The following is a 22068-nucleotide window of genomic DNA, read 5'->3' as shown; positions in this document are numbered from 1 at the left end:
CCTCCCTCTCCCTGCGGGGCCCTCTGCTACCCCTTACCCCCCACCCAGGCCGGCAGCTGGTCCTCCCCGATTGGCAATATGTCTCAATCCAGCGGCCCCAAGGCAGCTGCTGCCGAGGACACTGGCTGTCAGAATAGCTCCGCAGCGTTCATGCACTCGTCGGTCCTACTGAGGCTTCAACAAGGATCCGGTTACTAATGACGCCAATCAGGCGGAAGATTGCACAGTAAACGGGGAGCAGGAGGAGGCATTATTATTATCAGTGGTGCTGTTTCTGGCGCTGTCCCACACTGCCACAGCCCTGTCAGGGCCCTGCGTTGGGACCACAGTCTTGCTCGCCATCCCCGGGGGATTTTAACTTTCCTTCCTGGGTTGCATTCACTGGGACGAGCTCTGCGCACAGGCCGGGCTGGCCCTGACCGTGGAGGGGCAGCTGCCCGCAGGGTCAGGCCCCCAGCAGCCGGACGGCTGCTCCCAGCATGGCGAGCACGGCGGGGCCAGCCCCAAGTCCAGAGAAAGGCATCTCAAACTTCCCACTTCCACAGCTGGAAAACGGTTATGGACCCTGCTCATTTCTATATATACCCTTCCCTTGGCAACGACCAAAAAACGTGAGGAAGGAGCGGCTTCTCAGCTTGTGCTGTCGGTCACTCTCTTTCCAAATATAGAGAAGGAATGAGCCCATGGGGTTGCCGGGGGGCCTATAAAACCCTGGGCGGCCGCAGCCCCTCTGGAGCTCCCTCTCTCCTGGGCGGAGGTAAGTCACAGCGCCCTTCCTGCGCGGTGCACTGCCCTGCCTGGCTTTGGTAAGAATCACTTGGATGTGGGGCTGGATCTCTCCAGCCCAAATGGCCACCCCCTCTGCCTCCAGCACCCCACCCAAGCAGGGGTCCTTCAGGCCCTCCTGCTGCCTCCTCACGCTCCCGGTGACCTCATCTTTGGGTGCTTCTTCGGTAGGATCCGACTGCACACGTCATAGACTGAGGCTTGCCCACCGTGGCCCGCTGTTCTCCCTTGGTGGCTCCCTGGGCTGTGTGCCTGTCCCGTGCCCCATCCCATCAAGACCATGCTGGCTGTGCAGGCATGAGCCACTGTCAGACACCTCTCTGTCCCCCGAAGACTAGACCTGGTCCTGGCTGGAACCACAAGCTTCTTATCAGGGATCAGACCTTACTGCCCGGTTCTACATGGGAGCCACTGCCGGTCGGAGCCAGATTTGGGGACACCTGAGGTTTTTCCTGCCTTAGAAGCTTACCGTGGGTCATGCCCCATTTGCCCCTTCAGCTTGCCTCTGGGGCAAGGCTCTTCTTAAGCCACCAGCCTTGGTCCTTATGTCATTATCCCATGCAGAGCCATGGCAAAGCTGAACCAGACACTCCGCCCCCCCACCCGGGTCCTGACTCTGTCTTTTGCATATTTGTTGCAGGTCTGATTCTCCACGGCTGCTGTTTTGTGCTGCCTTCCTGTGGGTGTGACCGATCAGGTGAGAAAGCAGATCAGGTCCCTCGGCTGTTGGAAGCCCCCGGGTAATCCGAAGTTCCCTGCCCCTCCCACCTCCCAGTGGCCTTGAGGGCGCGGAGTCAAATTGAACTCAGACAAGCACATCTTAGGTGGGAGAGGAACCTTCCAGGCGGATGCTGGCATCTGATGCTGCTTCTAGTCTGAGCAAAAGCTGGTCTCCTTGTGGGAGGAGGCAGCCACCTTGAATCAGAATGGTCCCGAAAGTCCTTAGCTATTCGCCACTATCACCCTTGTGAAGAATGGTTACTTTTCAGGGTGTTTACTTGTAAAGCTTTCCGCGGCAGCTGCTGGGTTTTGCAGACCAGGAGAGCGAGGTCCCGGGAGCTGCCCTCCCCCTGGATCACCTGTGCTCTGTGCCGTTTGCACAGAGAAGCCCCCGGGGAAATACACACACACGTGATTTTTGTAGCCCTCGGGCCCTGTGGGTGGAGGCCCAGGGGATGGAGGGCGGCTGGGCTCCTGGGCCCCCGCTCACGGGGCTGCCCCGGGCAGGCAGAGTGGGCAGGCATGCAGGCTTGGAGCGGGGTGGCGGCGGGGCTCACCTGTCCCCTGTGCTCTCCAGCGGCACCATGAGTAGCGACACTGAAATGGAAGTGTTCGGCATCGCCGCTCCTTTCCTCCGGAAGTCGGAAAAGGAAAGGATCGAGGCTCAGAACCAGCCCTTCGACGCCAAGACCTACTGCTTTGTGGTCGACTCAAAGGAGGAATACGCCAAGGGGAGAATTAAGAGTAGCCAGGATGGGAAGGTCACGGTGGAAACCGAAGATAACCGGGTAAGCCTCGCGCACGCCCTCTGCCAGCCGCCGGGCCCTCTGTGGGCTTTGCAGGGTCGCCGAGTCAGTGCACCCGCCACCCTAACCACCCACCTCCAACAGCAGCCCAGTCGTGGCCGCTCAAAGCAATTTGAGTTCAGGAGGGAGGCTTTGCCAATGTTCACATTGCTTTAGGGGATCATAAGGGTGTGAGGCTGGAAGGCCAACAGCGAGAATACGGCCTTCGGTAGAACACTCTCCTTTGGGAGCCTGGGTCCCCCCGCTTTTTCTAGCAGTAGCTGTCTAGCTGAGGAAGGAGGGAAAGCGAGTAAGGGATCCTAGTGGACCACAGGCTCCGTGTGAAATGGCAGCCTCCCTGTCTCATGAAGGCCATGAGCAGCGTAGCCCATACATTCTGGCCAAGAACATGGTAGTGAAATCCTGGACTTCACTCGTTTTCTGGAATCAAGACCAGAGGAATCGGGAAATGTTCTGAGAAAAGTTTAGAAAATATTAAAAGAAAAATAAAAAGAAGACAGTGTCACTGGGCTGGGTGTGACGAAAGTGGGCAGGTGGACTCGCCCTTCAAGGCCATCCCCTCGCCGAGGCTCCTGGAGGGGCTCTCTGTACCCGTCAGATGTCTGGGCTGCCGGGGGGTTTGCAAAGCAGCAGGAATGGTGGGAAGCAGATGGTCCAGACGCATCACAAGGGGGGGGGGCTAGTTGCTCGGGGTGGTTTAAATCACTCCTACCTGAAGGCAGGAAAAGGCAGGTTTCCCACCCACCTTGCCCAGAGTTGGGAGCGCCGTAGACAGAAAGCAACAAAATCCCTGAGGGACAGAGATAATCACACACTCTCCGTGTTCCCGTGAGTCTCCCCTGGGTCCTGTCTTCTCCCGCTGTCCGGGGGCCCTTTTCCCCAGGGTTTGCCCCTTGGGATTCAGGCTTCTCATAGGAGACAGACAAGAAAATGAAAACGGGGGTGGGGGCAAGACCCCCCGATGACACCTAGGTGGTCACCGTCCGTCTTCTCACTCAGACCTTGGTGGTCAAACCAGAGGACGTGTATGCGATGAACCCCCCCAAGTTCGACCGGATCGAGGACATGGCCATGCTGACGCACTTGAACGAGCCGGCCGTGCTGTACAACCTCAAGGACCGTTACACGTCCTGGATGATCTACGTCAGTGCCCAGGGCCCCTGGGGCAGTCGGTGCGGTGGGGGTGGCCAGGGTGTGACGGAGCTGTCCCATGAGAGGGGAGTCGGGAGGAAAAGAAGAAGGGGGGGGAGGAGAAAGGCAGGGAATGAGGGAGGAAGGGGGCATTGGGAAGAAGAGAGGCAGGCAGCCGGGAGTGGGGAGGGAGCAGGAGAGCCAGCCAAGATTTGGGCCTGGGCAGGGTCCCTTGCGAGTCGCAGGAGGGCCGACTGGTCCCCTTTGCATCTCCGTGGCTCATCTCTAAAGAGAAATCCACCCCTCCTTTACAAGTTCAGCATCAAGAGACAGAATAACAGAGGCAAACGGTTTTACGCACGCACGTGCGCACGCACGTTTTCCACTCCCACAGACCTACTCGGGCCTCTTCTGCGTCACCGTGAACCCCTACAAGTGGCTGCCGGTGTACAACCCCGAGGTGGTGGAAGGCTACCGAGGCAAGAAGCGCCAGGAGGCCCCGCCCCACATCTTCTCCATCTCCGACAACGCCTACCAGTTCATGCTGACCGGTGAGTGTCCAGGAAGGACCTGCCACGGAGGGGCCGTGCTGGGGCTGCTGGCTGGCCTGGGCCTTCCGCAAGAAGGGAGGAGACGAGGAGGTAGTTCAAGAGGCTGCAAGAGGCCAGATCTTTTAGGGCTTTGCAGGCCCGGCTAGGAAGTTTGGATTGAACGTAAGCATTGGTTAAACCCCATGAAACTGACATGGGGGGGGCGGGGGCCGGGGTGAAGATGAAGACCCACGGTTCCACACGGTTCCGCCCAGTGGGATGAAAGGCCACTGACTGGCTTGAGGTAGAGGCTTCTACTCTGAGTGTCGCCATCAAGAAGGAGGCTCTTCGGGCTGCCCCCAGACCCCCACAAAATGCCACGTAGCAACGCGTGACTGCTTGACAAGGGGCGGAGGACTGGGGGAAGCTCCTCATATCGCTGTCAAACGTTTCATTTTGTTTTTGGCAGATCGTGAGAACCAGTCCATTCTGATCACGTAAGTATCCAAGACCCAGGGCAGCTCCGTAGCTGCGGCTCTTTGTCTCCAGGGCAGAAAGCAAAGGCACCGTTTGCTCTATGCTATTCATTAGATGAACTTGGAGCCGGGGCGCCCAGTGGCTCACTCGGGAAAGCGTCCGACTCTTGGTTTTGGCTCAGGTCATGATCTCAGAGTCGTGGGGTCGAGCCCCGCGTCGGGGTCCGCCCCTGTGGGGCGTCTTCCTAAGATTCTCTCTCCCTCTCCCCCTGCTCCTTCTCCCCTTGCACACTTTCTCTTTAAAAAAGGAAAGAGGAAAGTACTTAAGAGCAGAGTCTGTGATGACAGGACGGAGGTGGGGATGTATACCCAGAAGGGAATATGTAAGGTCTCGGAAACTGGAATCACCCAGAGCCGGGGGAGCTCGGCTCTGATGACCCTTCCCTTGGGCCTCTGCCTCTCCGAGTAGTTTCTCACCGTTTGTCTGGCAGGTGTGGGTCTGCTGTCGCTTGGAGTAGGTCCAGGCCTCTGTGGGACACCGTGGGGAGGCTGTTTCTACTAACAGGACACGTTTCTCTTTCCCTCTCTCTTATATTCTCTCAAATAGCGGAGAATCCGGGGCAGGGAAGACTGTGAACACCAAAAGGGTCATCCAGTACTTTGCAACAATTGCAGCGACTGGAGACCTCGCCAAGAAGAAGGACTCCAAAATGAAGGTGCAGGGAAGGGAGAGGCTTGCCGAGTTTCCACCTCTGACCTTTGTGTTAACTTCACAGCGAGGGGGGAGGGCAGGCCCGGATCTGAAGTCCCAGGAGAGCCAGTTATGCAGACAACCCAGGGTGTGTGCTTGATCGTCCAGACCCTGCGGTTCCCTAAAAAGCAAGGCTCTGAGGCTTAACTAAGGAAGGTCATTTGGGGAGCAGCTCAGAGCTTGTTCTTTTCCGCAGAATGACATGCACCGACTTAAGAGAATTGTAGCAATACCTGCTTTTCAAAACAGATAGGTTATAACCCGTAGGAAATGAACGCAGACAACCAGACTCACTAGAGAGAAGCAAGGCACTGAAGCATTAAGGGGATTTTACATCGAGACACTCAAGTGCACGAGAATGTTACAACACAGCCGAAGCGTTTCCGCAGATGCGCAGGAGTTGGTTGAGACTTGTCCTGGAAAGCCAAGGGGACAGGGACGGGCTCTGCCACGGGCTGCCAGGCAGCAAGGGCGGGTAGGTGGGCAGAGCTGGGGGGCATTTCCCAGTGTCATTTGTGGCTGCTTCCTCCCCTGCTGGCTTGCCTTAGGGGACACTGGAAGACCAGATCATCAGTGCCAACCCGTTGCTGGAGGCCTTCGGGAACGCCAAGACCGTGAGGAACGACAACTCCTCCCGCTTTGTGAGTCTGAGTTCAGCTCGGCTGGGGTTTCTAGGGGCCTTCAGGACAGGCCAGTTTCCTGTCCTCACAGAAGCTACAGGCTCGGTGGGGAGGGAGGGGTGTAGGGGGGCGGGGGGTAGCCAATGACGGAATGCAACACAGCAGCGAGACAATTTCAGAAAAAGCTCCAATCAACAGGGAGTAACTGGGGGCAGGGTCTCCTTTAGACAGGGTTGGCAGAAAAGGCATCTAGGGGGGCCGGCCTGCGAACCCCAGGGCCTGCAGGATGAGGAAGGATAAAGGGGAAGGGCTGGGTGTACTCAAGGGACCCATGGAGAGTTTGCGTGGCGGCAGCACGGTGGGCAGGAGGCGGGTCCCACGAGGTGGGGGAAGAGGTAGACAGAGATCTGGTTGCGTAGGAGCGCGGAGGCCGTGAGAAGGGAGGGGGAGCGCCTCAGCGATTCTGTAAGCCGGAAGCGATATGGTTTGATTTGCATCTTGAGAAAAGTCACTCTGTTACTTTACGGTGGGATGGGGACCGGGGGGGACATTCGAGGAATTGTGGAGCAAAGGCATGGAAGAAAGGGGACCCATCAAAGTGGGCAGAGAAGGGAGAAGGAAGACACGATTTTAAGTAGGGCAAGAAAGCTGTTCATGCCGCCCAGGAGACGAGCAGGGACACTTGGAGCCACGTAGACACCTGCTGTCCCCTTCCCCCCACAGGGCAAGTTCATCCGAATCCACTTTGGGACCACTGGGAAGCTGGCCTCTGCAGATATTGAAACTTGTAAGTGGACTTCAGGGCAGAGGGCGTGTCAGGGTTGGGGGGGGCGGTCTGGCCAACAGTGCCGTGTTTGTGGCCATAGATCTGCTGGAAAAATCGAGAGTGACCTTCCAGCTGAAGGCTGAGAGGAGCTACCACATCTTCTACCAGATCCTTTCCAACAAGAAGCCAGAGCTCATAGGTGAGGCACGTGGGCCCTGATGTCACTGGACCAGGGAGAGTTGCACCTGCCTACACACAGGTGACTCAGCCGCCAACGGAGGATGTTTGTGTTAGAAGTGGGACGGGGCCATTTCTGACAGCCGTGTGCCAATTTGAAAGGAACTGAATCCCCTGGGCAGGAGGGGGATTAAACCACGCTGAATTGCACAGGGGCTCCTGAAAACCAGCTGGAGCTGAGCATTTGGTTGTCCTTCGGCGCCCCCTAGTGTCCGGACACAGGAAGCAGCCTCTCCCCAGACCAACAGCCCCTCGTCCTGCGCCCACGCAGGCCTCTGTGTGCTTGCTCGGCCCTCTGGTCTCAATGCCTGGAAACGGGCTGCAGCCCTTCAATGGGTTTGGAAAAGGCTGCGACGATACCGAAGCACCTGTGCTTCCCTCCCTGTGGGCTCCTCTCCTGACCCACGCTCCGCCAGCTTCAAGTAGTAAACCTCCCTAGCCTACGCTGAGATGCACCATTTACGCACTCGGGGGCTCTTAATCCTCAACGCAGCGACAGGCTGCAGGAAAGCAATTTCAACCCTAAATTCAATTTGGGCTTCCCCGGTGAAAGTCTCAGCCCAGAATCTAGGAGCTCAGATACACTGGGTGGGCATTTCCTCTGCATCTGTGTGACATCTTTATTTAAAATTTCTCATTTCAGAGCTGCTGCTGATTACAACCAACCCTTACGACTACCCGTTCATCAGCCAGGGTGAAATCCTGGTGGCCAGCATTGATGATGCGGAGGAGCTGTTGGCTACGGACGTAAGTAGAACCGAGAGGAAGCTGCGGGGTGCTCCTCCTCCATCACCAGGGTCAACTGACTAACGTGCTGTCCTTTGACTGGCAGAGCGCCATTGACATCCTGGGCTTCACCCCAGAGGAGAAGTCTGGGCTCTACAAGCTCACGGGCGCCGTGATGCATTACGGGAACATGAAGTTCAAGCAGAAGCAGCGGGAGGAGCAGGCCGAGCCGGACGGCACAGAAGGTACGAGATAACCACAACAGGCCATTTGCCAGAGCTGGCTGGCTGGTCAGTGGAGATCACTGGGTCGTCTTTTGAAAGCAATGAATCCTCCTTCCACGTGGAGAGGTGAACCTCTCCGGGGCTCTGACACCTAGCGTTACCACCCCCATTTGCAGAATCACTGGAATGGGCCTGTTTCGGGGGCAGTGAGATGGGACCAGGGCTCTCTGGAACCCAGTCCTGCCTTCCCATGAATCCTACCATATTCTCAGACTGACTTAGCTTCCACTGGGTACATACAAGCAGCTTAAAGAGAAGGGATGTGAAAACAGCCAAGACAAGCTTCGAGAAGCTTTGAATATCATGCAGACGTTTCAAACTGGATCTTCTACTTTGCCAGGTATGAGGGGTGCCCCTTTGTGAGCGTCTTTCTTTTCTTGGCAGTGGCGGACAAAACGGCCTATCTGATGGGCCTGAACTCGTCGGACCTCCTGAAAGCTTTGTGCTTCCCCAGGGTGAAAGTCGGGAATGAGTACGTTACCAAAGGTCAAACCGTAGATCAGGTGAGCAGCTGCTTCAGGGCTGTGCGAGACACAGGTTCCCGATGGCCTATGCCTTCTGACCTCAGTGATCTTTCCCCAACAGGTTCACCACGCTGTGAATGCCCTTTCCAAATCTGTTTATGAAAAGCTGTTCTTGTGGATGGTCACTCGCATCAACCAACAACTGGATACGAAGCTGCCGAGACAACACTTTATCGGTGTTCTGGACATTGCTGGCTTCGAGATCTTTGAGGTCTGGGTTCCTTTGCTTCGTGTTTTCGTGTGGGGAGGGATGGGTCTGCATGACCCCATAGGAAAATGTCAAGGTAAGCAACATGTCAGAGCATCACATCGTGTAGGAAACTGTAGGGCAGATCAGGTAGAGAAACACATTGTGGGGAGGAGAGTTGTGTGATTTCAAGAGAGCCGAAGACTGGGGACAAGTGGAATTTTATAAAGGACACCGTTAAATGGATAAAAGAAAGAACTCAAATGCAATCATTGACATAGGAAGAGCCAGGCATGTGGGGAATTTGATAAGCCAACCATGTGACCTTTACATAAATATCCTGCTGGTTCTGGGTTAGAAGCATATAGCCGTTCTTGAGAACATATATTTCACCAGACACGCTGGCGAACAAAAGATGAGTTTGTAGCTCCTAGAGGAAAGCAGAAGGTACATATGGTACAGGGAAGAGTAGCTATAAAATAAGGGAGACGGTGGTTGGTGCACGGAGAGATCCCAAACACGGGGACTCAGGAGACAAAGAAACTTCTAGCTGGAAATTCAGAGAAGCTTCCAAGGAAGAGATGTGATCGGGGTTAGACCTTGAAGAATGTGCCCGTAGCTGAAGGAGTAAATGAGCTGGCAGAGCCTGAGGCAAAGAGGAGGAAGGTTGATGGGTCTTGGATTCTGCAGGAAGTCTGACTTTGCACGTGAACCCTCTGTGTTGGTATTAGTACAACAGCCTGGAGCAGCTGTGCATCAACTTCACCAACGAGAAGCTGCAACAGTTCTTCAACCACCACATGTTCGTGCTGGAGCAGGAGGAGTACAAGAAGGAGGGCATCGAGTGGACCTTCATCGACTTCGGGATGGACCTGGCTGCCTGCATCGAGCTCATCGAGAAGGTCTCCTGAACTGTCCACTCAGTAACGTCTTCTCGTAAACTCCCTGACTCATCTTACAGCTCATATTTACCATATATGCATTTTGTTTTGCTTTAATGCAGCCCATGGGCATCTTCTCCATCCTGGAAGAAGAGTGCATGTTCCCCAAAGCCACAGACACCTCCTTCAAGAACAAGCTGTATGACCAGCACCTGGGCAAGTCCAGCAACTTCCAGAAGCCCAAGGTGGTCAAGGGCAGGGCCGAAGCGCACTTCTCATTGATCCACTATGCGGGGACCGTGGACTACAGTGTTTCGGGCTGGCTGGAGAAGAACAAGGACCCGCTGAATGAGACAGTGGTCGGGCTGTACCAGAAGTCCTCCAACAGGCTCCTGGCGCACCTCTACGCCACCTTCGCGACAGCAGACGGTAACAGACTCCACAGACTGCCTCCTATCTGTGCTTTCTTGTGCCACTCAGTTCACAGGTCCCCAAAACCCCTGGAGATCTGGTAACAGCACGAGCCATCTTTGTCTTTCAGCTGACAGCGGAAAGAAGAAAGTCGCCAAGAAGAAGGGTTCTTCTTTCCAGACTGTCTCTGCCCTTTTCAGGGTAAGAAAAATACAAGTTTATTTGCTTGTCATTGGTTTAAGTGAGCTCAACATGAACAATGTAGAGATTCTGACCTTGGTTTATTCAAGAATAGGAATGTGGTCTTAATCCGTTGTTATTTGGTGAAGCTGTTTTTTTTCATACGGCAGTATGATAAAATATACATATATGAATATATATTATATCTAGTAACTATATAAGTATATGTAATATGTAAATGAGGTTTAACAAATGTTGGTCCAGAATTCAGTTATTTTGTACAGTGGGTAGCTGGGTTGGCCGGCCTGGGGGATGAGTCCTTGGCACAAACTTTCCCACTTTCCTGAGGGACACAGACAAGATCATCTCAAGCTCCCAGTGGAGCCAGACACATTTCTGGAACTTGCTTCAGAAAGCATTTTGTACGTGGTTAGTCTCTGGCTCACCATGAGGCAAAAGACCACTAGATCAGTTATGTGCCTGTACCTCTAGTCATTGGACTACTAAAAGAAAAAGTTAAATACTTTCATTCTTTAGAATTCATGGTGTGTTGAAAATACAGATCTTATTTTTCATCACGGTACATCTCCATCTTTTAAAAGCCTACCGTAGACTGTCAAATTTCATCTTTTAGGAAAACCTGAATAAGCTGATGTCAAATTTAAGAACAACTCACCCTCACTTTGTGCGCTGTATAATTCCCAATGAGACCAAAACCCCAGGTAAGACGCTTGCTGACGCTTGGGGTAGACAGTGCTCAGTTTCCACCAAATCCCATGTGAAGCTGATGTCTCTCGCTTCTCTTGTCAGGGGCCATGGAACATAGCCTTGTCCTGCACCAGCTACGGTGCAATGGTGTCCTGGAGGGCATCCGCATCTGCAGGAAGGGGTTCCCAAACAGGATTCTCTATGGGGATTTTAAACAAAGGTGTGTAATCAAAACATTCTCTGTGCTTCTTGCTGCGGTGTGTAGATGCTGGAATTTGAGAGGGAGAAATACCAACATGAAAAGGCCCACTTCAACAGACCCATTGTAAACTTTCATGTCAAATGATTGACCTACCTCCCAACCAAAGTATACATCTTCTTTCTTCCATATTTTCTCAAGAGCGTGTCTGGCATATGACACGGTAGGAAAAGACCTGCTTGAATTGTCAGGAGGCTTAGATTCCAGGCCACCACCTAGCAGTGTGATGATGGGCAAGTTTCTTTCTCTCTCTGGACCTTGGCTTTCTTGCCTGTTAGATGGAAGAGGGGCCTGAATTAGCTGGTCTCCAAGGTTCACATCTTTGCTAATGGTCTGTGACTGTTTCTGTGTCTGCAATGGCAGATACCGAGTGCTGAATGCCAGTGCCATCCCTGAGGGACAGTTCATTGACAGCAAGAAAGCCTGCGAGAAGCTGTTGGCCTCCATTGACATAGACCACACTCAGTACAAATTTGGACACACCAAGGTAATGTCTCTCAGTTCTGACAGATGCTTGCCTGTGGTCCCTTCTGGACTTCTTCATGGACTCATAACAGCCTTCTTCCCTGGAAGGTATTCTTCAAGGCTGGCTTGCTGGGAACCCTGGAAGAAATGCGAGATGACCGCCTGGCCAAACTGATCACCCGGACCCAAGCGGTGTGCAGAGGGTTCCTCATGCGTGTGGAATTCCAGAAGATGGTGCAGAGAAGGTCAAGCAGGGCCTCTGTTCAAACATGAACTCTTTGGGGGTCGGAGTGGGGGGGATCCTCCTGGAAATAACACATATTTTGTTTTCAGGGAGTCTATCTTCTGCATCCAGTACAACATCCGGGCCTTCATGAATGTCAAGCACTGGCCCTGGATGAAGCTCTTCTTCAAGATCAAGCCGCTCCTCAAGAGTGCGGAGACAGAGAAGGAGATGGCCACCATGAAGGAAGAGTTTCAGAAAACCAAAGACGAGCTCGCCAAGTCAGAGGCCAAAAGGAAGGAACTGGAGGAAAAACTGGTGACTCTAGTACAAGAGAAAAATGACCTGCAGCTCCAAGTGCAAGCCGTACGTGTTTAGGATGGATTTTATTATTTAGAAAGACTGGATTTGGGGTGGGGATTTTTGCTTTGCAGTTGGGATGCTTCCTAAAGGATTTCATTTATACCAAGGTCCTGGAATGTCACAAACCTTATCTCATTAAAGGAAATCGTGATCCCACCCCCCCCTTTTCTTTAAAGGAAAGTGAGAACTTGTTGGACGCAGAGGAGAGGTGTGACCAGCTGATCAAAGCCAAATTCCAGCTGGAGGCCAAGATCAAGGAGGTGACTGAGAGAGCAGAGGATGAGGAGGAGATTAACGCCGAGCTGACGGCCAAGAAGAGGAAACTGGAGGATGAGTGTTCAGAGCTCAAGAAAGACATTGATGACCTGGAGCTGACCCTGGCCAAGGTTGAAAAGGAGAAGCATGCTACGGAGAACAAGGTGCTCTCTCTGTGGGTCTCTCTGATTTCATGTAGTCACCGTGAACCAGACTATTTCTTCTTCTAATTTGCTTGTGGCCTTTTTTTAGGTTAAAAACCTTACTGAGGAGCTCGCGGGGTTGGATGAAACCATCGCAAAGCTGACCAGGGAAAAGAAGGCCCTCCAAGAGGCCCACCAGCAAGCCCTGGATGACCTCCAAGCTGAAGAAGACAAAGTCAATTCTCTGAGCAAGATCAAGAGCAAACTGGAACAGCAAGTTGATGATGTAAGTAAATAATACTAATGGGAGTCCTAGAACTTCAGGGTGGGAAGAGCCCCCCAGGGATCCTCCAGTGCAAAGCATTTGTTCTCAAAAAGGATATGGTGCCCTTTTCAGCTTGAAAGTTCCCTAGAGCAAGAAAAGAAGCTCCGTGTTGATCTGGAAAGGAACAAAAGGAAGCTTGAGGGAGATCTGAAGCTCGCCCAAGAGTCCATATTAGATCTGGAGAATGACAAGCAGCAGCTGGATGAAAGGCTTAAGAAGTATGTCCTAAAGTCATTGATTTCAGTCTTCTGAGTCTCTGGCTACTCTGTCTTCACACATTCTGCATTTCCCTTCCCAGGAAGGATTTTGAATACAGTCAGTTGCAAAGCAAAATGGAAGATGAGCAGACGCTGGGCCTCCAGTTTCAGAAGAAGATCAAAGAGCTACAGGTAGGAGGCGTCCCAGATTTTCCAGTCGTGTGAAGGTCACGCATGTGGCTGGGTCCCATCTGCTGTAAGCCATTTAGAGCCAATGGGCAGGACCACGGGCCTGCCTGCCTCATCAGTTTCCTTTCTGCTAGGCTGACATAGCAGTGATGAACTTTGAATTTAATTGAATTTTGAACTTTTGAATTATGAATTTTTCCGCAATTTAAGATAAAATACATAATGAAGGTATTGGTTGGGGGTCAACATTTACTTGAATGGACAATGTCCTAGGTTGGTCCCTGCAGGAATGATGACCACGTTGGGGCACGAAAAACTCCTAGTAAAGGAAATTAACAACAGTTCTATTCCCCTGGGAGAATCCCAACCATTGGTTTATTTAAAGAGAATGGAAACGAGCCTGTACTTGATGTTCAGAGTGAATCACCCTGGGAACCTACTGCCCGTGGGTGAATGGCCGCCCTCCACAGGCTCGGATTGAGGAACTGGAAGAGGAGATTGAGGCGGAGCGGGCGACCCGTGCAAAGACTGAGAAACAGCGCAGCGACTACGCCAGGGAACTGGAGGAGCTGAGCGAGAGGCTGGAAGAGGCGGGAGGGGTCACTTCCACGCAGATCGAGCTGAACAAGAAGCGCGAGGCCGAGTTCCAGAAGATGCGCAGGGACCTGGAGGAGGCCACGCTGCAGCACGAAGCTGTGCTGGCCACCCTGAGGAAGAAGCACGCAGACAGCGTGGCCGAGCTCGGGGAGCAGATAGACAACCTGCAGAGGGTCAAGCAGAAGCTGGAGAAGGAGAAGAGCGAGTTCAAGCTGGAGATCGATGACCTCGCCAGCAACGTGGAGAGCGTGTCGAAATCCAAGGTGCTCTGGCAGGATGGGGCCCAGTGCTTTTGAGGGAGAGACAGACACCTCTGGGTCGTTCCATACTGATGTTCTCCCCGTTCTCAATCCTTTAGGCTAATCTGGAGAAAATATGCCGAACTCTAGAGGATCAGTTGAGCGAGGCCAGGGGCAAGAATGAGGAAATTCAGAGAAGCATGAGCGAGCTGGCCACACAGAAGTCCCGTCTGCAGACGGAGGCCGGTGAGCGACGAGATGGGAGGGGTGGTCACCTCCGGGGCAGGGAGGCCACTGGTCAACACCAAAGGGCAGCTCCGTGTAGGGGAGAATCCCTAGGAAAGCATATTTGCGGAGAGAAGAAATCAGAATGACTCAAAAAAGAGTCATTCAAGATATCATGAAGGAGGGAACATTGAGAGTTCAGTAAAAACAGGAGCGAGAAAAGCGGATCTGGACGAGAGGGGAGTCAGAATATCACTTGCTTCAAGCTCTTTCAACATGCATGATACCCTGCATCAAGAAGAATCTAAATGGCAGAAACGATACTAGAAATGAATTCCCAACGCTCTTGATGCACACGAATTTCAGTTCGTGGTCTGCAATCAAGTGTTTTAGACAATAGGTAAAGAAACACAGCCAGTGCGTGTCAGTTCCTGGTGTGTAGGAGAAACATAGGGGAATATTATCTAGGGCTTTCACCTAGAAAACGTGGCCCCGCCCACCCCTGGTCCTCCTGCCCATCATCCCAGTGAATTAATCAATCCTTTGCTGGCAGTCACAAACAAGATTGCGAAGAAAGATGGTTTACTTGCCTCTTCTAGAGTCATCTTGGGGCGTCACCTCTGGAGGCACTAGGTCTCTCCCTCCACCTTCTTCCTCTTACTTCTGCGTAAGCCTATAAACCTGAACCCACCACATTTACCCAAGAGTCCAACTTCAAATTATGAGCTATAAAGTCCTAAGGAAAGCACTATTTCTCTATTGACAAATCGACAAACATTTGGACACACCAGCCACTAGGAGGTCTGATGGGTGTTTTTAGGCGGTAATGTTTAAATTTACAATCGTTCTCAGTGGGTTTTACCGACAAAAGTCACTCCAGGCTTCTAGTAGTTTAGAACAATACCTTATGGGCTGTGTCTTTGGTTTCTCCCTCCTCCCTTGTCATTAACTCTCTCCCTGATCTTAGTACAGTGCCTTAAACACACTAGGAGCTCGATGAATGGATGAGTGCATGAATAAAATGAAAATATTTCCTTCTGGACCTAGGCGAGCTGAGTCGTCAGCTGGAGGAAAAGGAAAGCATAGTGTCCCAGCTTTCCAGGAGCAAGCAAGCATTTACCCAGCAAATAGAAGAGCTCAAGCGGCAGTTGGAGGAAGAAAGCAAGGTAAGGCATTTGACGGACCGCTTTCTTGGTCTAGCCTTCAATTACTCCAGGAAAACAGGGCAACGTTACTCAGCCGCTGGAGAATTTCCTCTTTCTTGACTCCCGCAGGCCAAGAACGCCCTGGCCCATGCCCTGCAGTCCTCCCGCCACGACTGTGACCTGCTGCGGGAACAGTATGAGGAGGAGCAGGAAGGCAAGGCCGAGTTGCAGAGGGCGCTGTCCAAGGCCAACAGCGAGGTGGCCCAGTGGAGGACCAAATACGAGACGGATGCCATCCAGCGCACGGAGGAGCTGGAGGAGGCTAAGTACGCAAGTCCATTTGCCTGTAGAAGAACAAGAGAGCTCAGACGATGAGATGATAGAGGGTGTGAGTGTTAGAGCTCCTCGGGAATGGCTTTGTTCCATTACGAGGGGCTTCCCCACCTCATCTGTGTCTTAATGCAGCGCTGTGTGCGCTCGAGAGGGACCTGGCGTTAACACTTCATTAAGACAAACAGCTTTGATCTTGGTTTTGAGCACACAGGAGGTTCCCCTGGGCTTAGGAAAGCAAATGACTGCTTGAGTCGCACAGAGGAGTGATTCCAAATTGATGAACAGTGATGTTCACGAGGACTGAGATTTGAATAGTGCCTGCTTCTTTTTCATATTCTTTAAGGAAAAAACTTGCTCAGCGCCTTCAAGATTCGGAGGAACAAGTCGAGGCAGTGAATGCTAAGTGTGCCTCCTTGGAGAAGACCAAGCAGAGGCTGCAAGGGGAGGTCGAGGACCTGATGGTTGATGTTGAGAGAGCGAACTCTCTGGCCGCCGCTCTGGACAAGAAGCAGAGGAACTTTGACAAGGTATGGGGTCAGCTCCACGCAGGCTGAATGGGGCCCCGGGTAGTCATGGGAGGACGACGCTAGGACGCTGCCCCCACCAGCCGTGTGGCCCTGGGCAAGTCCTAAGCTTCACTGGGCTGTTGTTTCCTTGTGTGTGAAATGAGACGGGCGTGCGAAGAGGGTGGAGGTCCCTTTCAAGCTGTCAGCAGAGACAAACCAGTTGCTGGCATGTGTTCAGTTCCCCGCTCTGCTGGTCTGTCTGGGGGGCTGACATGTGGGGGTCTAGCTTGGGTCCCCTTGGGAGGCTCTCTGAAAGCCTCCCTTTCAGTATGACATTACGATGACTTGAACCAAAATTTTAAGGAAATATTTAGAAGTGCAGGGTCATTCTCATATTACGAAAAGGGCAGCTGGGCCCAGAGACTACCACCTCAGAAGACTGAGGTGCTTCTGAGAGATGACGACTGTTGCTGATAGGTTACGGATCTCGAGTAAACTTACGGAAAGAAATCTGGGCTCCTCAAATCAAGACCAAGGCGCCAGGCAAGAGACGCCGCCAAGGGGAGCCCCAGTTCTAGGAATATTTCCCTTAACGCTGATGCCTAGTTGGGAGCTTGGAGCAGAGCCAATCAAGGGCATACCTGCCATGTCTGTGTTCCAGGTGCTGGCCGAATGGAAAACCAAGTGTGAGGAGAGCCAGGCAGAGCTAGAGGCATCTCTGAAGGAGTCCCGCTCCTTGAGCACCGAGCTCTTCAAGCTGAAAAATGCCTACGAGGAAGCCTTAGATCAACTCGAAACTGTGAAACGGGAAAATAAGAACTTGGAGCGTAAGCGGTTTGACACAGCCTGATGTCCCCCCTTGGCAGTGGGGGGGGGGGGCTGAGCTTTGGGATGGAGATCCCTGCACACCACTGTCTCGACCCAGTCTTATCTCTAGGAAGCAGCCACCTTAGAAGGACGGGGAACTAGTCACCAAGCATTCAGGAGGTGTTTGCCGTGCCTGGAAACCCAGGCAGAGGCATTCAAATGCAATCCAGACTTCTGTGTTTGCAGAGGAAATTGCGGATCTCACGGAACAAATCGCTGAGAATGGTAAAACCATCCATGAATTGGAGAAATCAAGAAAGCAGATTGAGCTGGAAAAGGCAGATATCCAGCTGGCTCTTGAGGAAGCAGAGGTGAGCAGAATGTGAACAGGCAGCAGCGGGAAGGGTTTGGATACCGCCCCCCCCCCCAGGTGGAGCTGCAGTCACCCTGGGCAAGGGCGGGGGGCAGGGAGGCGTGCTAGCCGGCCTCCCTCTGTGGCTCCCTTTCTGCCTCCCCGTTTCTGTCAAGCTACAATCCGGAGGCCGGCTCCTTTCCTATCAAATGGCAAGAAATTACACCTGTGGATTATCTTGGACTTACTGGAGAAAAATCATTACATTAAAATTGGTCTAAAAATGAGCTTTTACAAAACTTTAGATGAATTTAAAGTCTCTGTAAGGTGCTTTATGCTCCTGAGAAGTAGAAGGGTTTAAATGTGATTACTGTTCGATAGTATAAGAAAAAACAAACAGCAATACAAGAGATGTTATTTCGGCCCTGAAGATACGTTAGGGAATTTTTTTTTTTTTTTTAAGGTCATCTTGAATATTGTAGAGTCACGGTCATGAATCTCTCACTGAAGCTTTCTCACGGGGTGAGGGGTGCGGGGGGGGGGGTGGTGGTGTACCAGACGCTGTCCCTTCATCGCACCATTTCTGCTCCGCATTTGTGCTCCGCAGGCCGCCCTTGAGCACGAAGAGGCCAAGATCCTCCGAATCCAGCTTGAGCTGACCCAGGTAAAGTCAGAAATCGACAGAAAGATCGCAGAGAAGGACGAAGAGATCGAGCAGCTGAAGAGGAACTACCAGCGGACAGTAGAGACCATGCAGAGCGCCCTGGACGCTGAGGTGCGGAGCCGGAACGAGGCCATCAGGATCAAGAAGAAGATGGAGGGCGACCTGAATGAGATCGAGATCCAGCTGAGCCACGCCAACCGCCAGGCCGCGGAGACCCTCAGGCATCTCCGGAGCGTGCAGGGGCAGCTGAAGGTCCGACCCCACCCCCGCAGACGCTCACAGAGGGGGACTCGCGGCCCTCCGGCTGCCACGCCAACGCGACCTGTCCTTGGTTGTCTGGCTAGGATACCCAGCTGCACCTGGATGACGCCCTGCGGGGCCAGGAGGACCTGAAGGAGCAGCTGGCTATGGTGGAGCGCAGAGCCAACCTGCTGCAGGCCGAGGTGGAGGAGCTGCGGGCGTCGCTGGAGCAGACGGAGAGGGCTCGCAAGCTGGCGGAGCAGGAGCTCCTGGACTCCAATGAGAGGGTGCAGCTGCTGCACACCCAGGTGAGGGGCGGGCCGGCCGCGGGGAGGGCGCCCACGGCCCCGCGCGCCCACGATGACCGTGCTGCCCCCGCCCTAGAACACCAGCCTCATCCACACCAAGAAGAAGCTGGAGACGGACCTGACGCAGCTCCAGAGCGAGGTGGAAGATGCCAGCAGGGACGCGAGGAACGCCGAAGAGAAGGCAAAGAAGGCCATCACCGATGTAAGGCTCTCCCCTCCCGCGCTGCGCGGCGAGGCCCTCCTTCTCCCAACCCCAGTCGTTCTCACCAGAGGGGCCCGGGGCCTCCCCCGGGGCGGGGCGGGGGAGACGGGTGCAGTCCGCGCTGCCTGCGTCCGAATCAGCACCGCCCCTCGGCACCTTGAAACGGCCAGTGTGGTCAGTAATGGAGCATAAGGATGACAGTCCGTTTCTAGGGCCCACAGAGAGGGACGCCCTTCTTTCCTTCAACATCTGACTTACTGCAACCATGAACATGAGACCCTTACGTGTCGTGTCTCACCCGCTGTCGCCTGGTTGAAGCGGGCTTCCCTCCCTCCCACCTGCACCTGCGGCCCCGCCCAGAGTGCGGTCCCCGCCCAGAGTGCGGTCCCCGCCGGCCACGGCTCCCACAGCGCCACCTGCCGCCTGGTGGGGACCGCTGCAGCTCCTGCGCTCTGGGCCGTCCACGCGCCCCACTGCCCTCCCCGCCTGCCCTTAACTGGCTATCCACCCACAAAGCTGCCCTGGGGGGTACCAGTCGGTCTGCTCCAGGTCTCAGGTTCCTCTGAAAACATACTGGTGACAGCGAAGTACACAATTCTCCGGGGCGTTTGGGAGGGGGTACAGGGAGGATAAGGTCCCAAAGAGGCCGGTTCAGGAAAGTCCCTGGACACGGCAGTTCTCAGGTTCTGTTCTGTACCCAGCGCAGCTCTTCTCGTGTTCCATTGTGGAAGGAGGGGCTCGGTCCCTGCCTCGCCTGCCGTCCTTCTTCTCTAGCATGGCTCTGGTCCTCTGGGTGCCCGCCCAGGCTGGGACCTGATCTCTGTCTGCGCTCACAGGCGGCCATGATGGCCGAGGAGCTGAAGAAGGAGCAGGACACCAGCGCCCACCTGGAGCGCATGAAGAAGAACATGGAGCAGACGGTGAAGGACCTGCAGCACCGTCTGGACGAGGCTGAACAGCTGGCCCTGAAGGGCGGGAAGAAGCAGATCCAGAAACTGGAGACGCGGGTACCGGCGGGATGAGGTCCCAGCACGGGCAGGGCCTCCGGCCTCAGCTGCGCCTTCTCCAGCCCCAGACTAACTTCCCAACTGTTTCCCCAGATCCGGGAGCTGGAGTTTGAGCTGGAAGGGGAGCAGAAGAAGAACACGGAGTCCGTCAAGGGCCTAAGGAAATATGAACGGCGGGTCAAGGAGTTAACTTACCAGGTGAGCGAAGGAAAGCCCGACAGGCACCAGGCACCTTCCCTGCGAACGGCAAACACCGCCCTGGGTTCTCTCTCCAGGAGAGGAACCTGTTGTCCCAGAAAAGGGGCCAGACCTGGTGCAGCTCTGCCCCTCTTCTAGCTACAGGCTGTGTTCTTGCCTTTAGAGCGAAGAGGACAGGAAGAATGTGCTACGCTTACAGGACCTGGTGGATAAGCTGCAAGTGAAAGTCAAGTCCTACAAGAGGCAGGCTGAAGAGGCTGTAAGTCAGTCACGCTGTGGTTTTTGCATAGCAGCCTGGCCTGTCCCACACCCGGAGCGCCGAGATGGGTGTGTACTCACCTTACCTGCCTGGTCTCTTTGGTTTTAGGACGAACAGGCCAATGCTCACCTCACCAAATTCCGTAAAGCTCAGCATGAGCTCGAGGAGGCAGAGGAACGCGCCGATATCGCGGAATCCCAAGTCAATAAGCTTCGCGCTAAGACCCGCGACTTCACCTCCAGCAGGGTAGGTGGCTCTGGTCGGCACTGGAGAGAACAGCAGGTGCATGCCGGGGCTGCGCTTGGGGGCCAGCGGGGAAGCTTCCACAGCGGTGCAGACACTTTTGAGCTGGGAAAACCTGGAGAACCCCATACTTTAGGGCTTGGTCAATGTCAGGCTCAGGAAAGGAAGGGATTTGAGCCCCACCGAAACCCAAGTTGCAATAAAGCAAACACGATCCAGAAAAGGAAGGAGGGTTTTCTGGCTGAGAGCTTTCAGATGCCTTCTGCTGGCACTAGTCTTCAGTCCCTGGACCCGTCGATGACCAGAGGGAGGACGTCCCCCAGGATGGGGCTTGCTCTCCGGGAGCCAGTTTCTCAGGCTCTGGGGTGACTTCTTCCACATATGCAATCCTGTATTTTCCCAAGACCCCAAAAAACACCCTGCATCCTACTGAAAAACCCAAGCGAGCAACTCCCCGATGCCTGCAGGGAGAGGGGACAGGAGGAAATGGGTCTCTGCCATCTGAGGGAACTAAAAACACCCACTTTCTTTCCAGATGGTGGTCCATGAGAGTGAAGAGTGAGTGGTCTTCTGGAGCAGGACAGAAAATATGCAGAATGTATATTTTCTTGGCTCCTGGCCGTTATCGTGAATTTCCCCATGACTCCTTCTTCACGCGCATTAAACTTTCCTTCGTTTTCAACTCGAGGCTGTTTCCCTGTATTTGTTTCCTCTTCCCTGTGTGGAAATGGTTCACTGCTTGATGATTTTTGTGCCTCGTGTTGAAATCTCTGTCGGCTGAGGGCTTGATAAATTCCCCTCGAGTGTGTAGTTGGGGACAAGGAGAGATTGCTTTTCTTTTCTTTATTTATTTTTAAAGATTTTTTTTTTTTTTTTCCCCTAGAGCAAGTGGGGTGGAGCAGAAGAGAAGGGAGAGAGAGAATCTTAAGCAGGTTCCACATTCAGTGCAGAGCCCAGCACGGGGCTCGATCTCACAACCCTGAGATCATGACCTGAGCTGAAAGCAAGAGATGAACGCTTAACTGACTGCTGAGATGAGCTCATAAAGGAAAGACATTGCTTTGGCCGCGGGCTTGTCAGAAGAGTTGCCTCAGTGTGATGCGAGGGAAACATAAAGGTCTCGGGTTGGGGAAACCCCATGTCAAGCTGAACAGGGTTATAGGGCAAGGGACAGACTCCCCACCTCCACAGTCTATCAGGAAGGACCTCTGGAGTCCAGCAAGGCTTTGTTGGGCCGCCCTCCACGCAAGGGCTGGGGTAACTACTGAGGACACACGAAGGAACGGGGTGGCATGGGGTCCCTCCAAGGGCTCTGTCAAAGCCGCACAACAGGAAATCTCACCCTTTACTCAGGGTAAACCTGTCTTTACCTTAAGAGAGGAAAAATGGTAGGAAGTCACAGTAACCCTCTGGCTGATCTTCTACCAGAAAGAGCATTTTCTAACTGAAATCACCCATTTCTTGTCATAATTAAACTTCCCAGAATAGTAGCCAGGTTCCTTCTTTGTCCGATTCTAGAAGATGAGGAGATGCTCAGTGGGCATCACGGACCCAGGGAGGGGCTGGGGCGTTCTCCTCAGCACCCAGCGCAGAGTTTAGG

At 53.7% G+C, this 22068-nt stretch overlaps 1 protein-coding gene across 1 annotated transcript; it reads left to right on the top strand.

Annotated features, from left to right (window-relative positions):
* Positions 1-725: 725 nt before the first annotated feature.
* LOC101678085 (myosin-3) lies at positions 726-21155 on the top strand. Its single transcript, XM_004760163.3, has 41 exons — positions 726-757; positions 1427-1483; positions 2084-2294; positions 3312-3455; positions 3838-3994; positions 4443-4470; positions 5057-5165; positions 5749-5841; positions 6544-6607; positions 6687-6785; positions 7467-7570; positions 7656-7794; positions 8218-8336; positions 8419-8568; positions 9276-9446; positions 9548-9854; positions 9967-10037; positions 10651-10738; positions 10827-10944; positions 11347-11470; positions 11557-11693; positions 11782-12037; positions 12211-12453; positions 12542-12718; positions 12830-12975; positions 13056-13146; positions 13614-14003; positions 14099-14225; positions 15252-15370; positions 15479-15675; positions 16026-16209; positions 16850-17015; positions 17242-17366; positions 17955-18263; positions 18356-18559; positions 18636-18761; positions 19598-19768; positions 19862-19966; positions 20130-20225; positions 20334-20471; positions 21004-21155. The coding sequence occupies exons 3-41, from the start codon at positions 2091-2093 to the stop codon at positions 21028-21030; spliced, it is 5823 nt and encodes a 1940-aa protein (XP_004760220.1). The 5' UTR covers positions 726-757; positions 1427-1483; positions 2084-2090; the 3' UTR covers positions 21031-21155.
* The last annotated feature ends 913 nt before the right edge of the window (positions 21156-22068 follow it).

Source organism: Mustela putorius, unplaced genomic scaffold, assembly GCF_011764305.1.
Source record: "Mustela putorius furo isolate JIRA1106 unplaced genomic scaffold, ASM1176430v1.1 tig00000695_pilon_pilon_pilon, whole genome shotgun sequence".
NCBI classification, from domain to species: Eukaryota; Metazoa; Chordata; class Mammalia; order Carnivora; family Mustelidae; genus Mustela; species Mustela putorius.
The sequence above is the reverse complement of the archived record's forward strand: the minus strand, read 5'-3'. Positions and strand labels throughout refer to the sequence as shown.

What these genes read in the sequence shown, in the direction of transcription:
- LOC101678085 (XM_004760163.3), top strand. Translation starts at nt 2,091, where the DNA reads ATGAGTAGCGACACTGAAATGGAAGTGTTCGGCATCGCCGCTCCTTTC. An exon ending in TATGGGGATTTTAAACAAAG is followed by an intron (nt 10,945 to 11,346) that starts GTGTGTAATCAA and finishes CTGCAATGGCAG; the next exon opens with ATACCGAGTGCTGAATGCCA. An exon ending in CAAAGAAGGCCATCACCGAT is followed by an intron (nt 18,762 to 19,597) that starts GTAAGGCTCTCC and finishes CTGCGCTCACAG; the next exon opens with GCGGCCATGATGGCCGAGGA.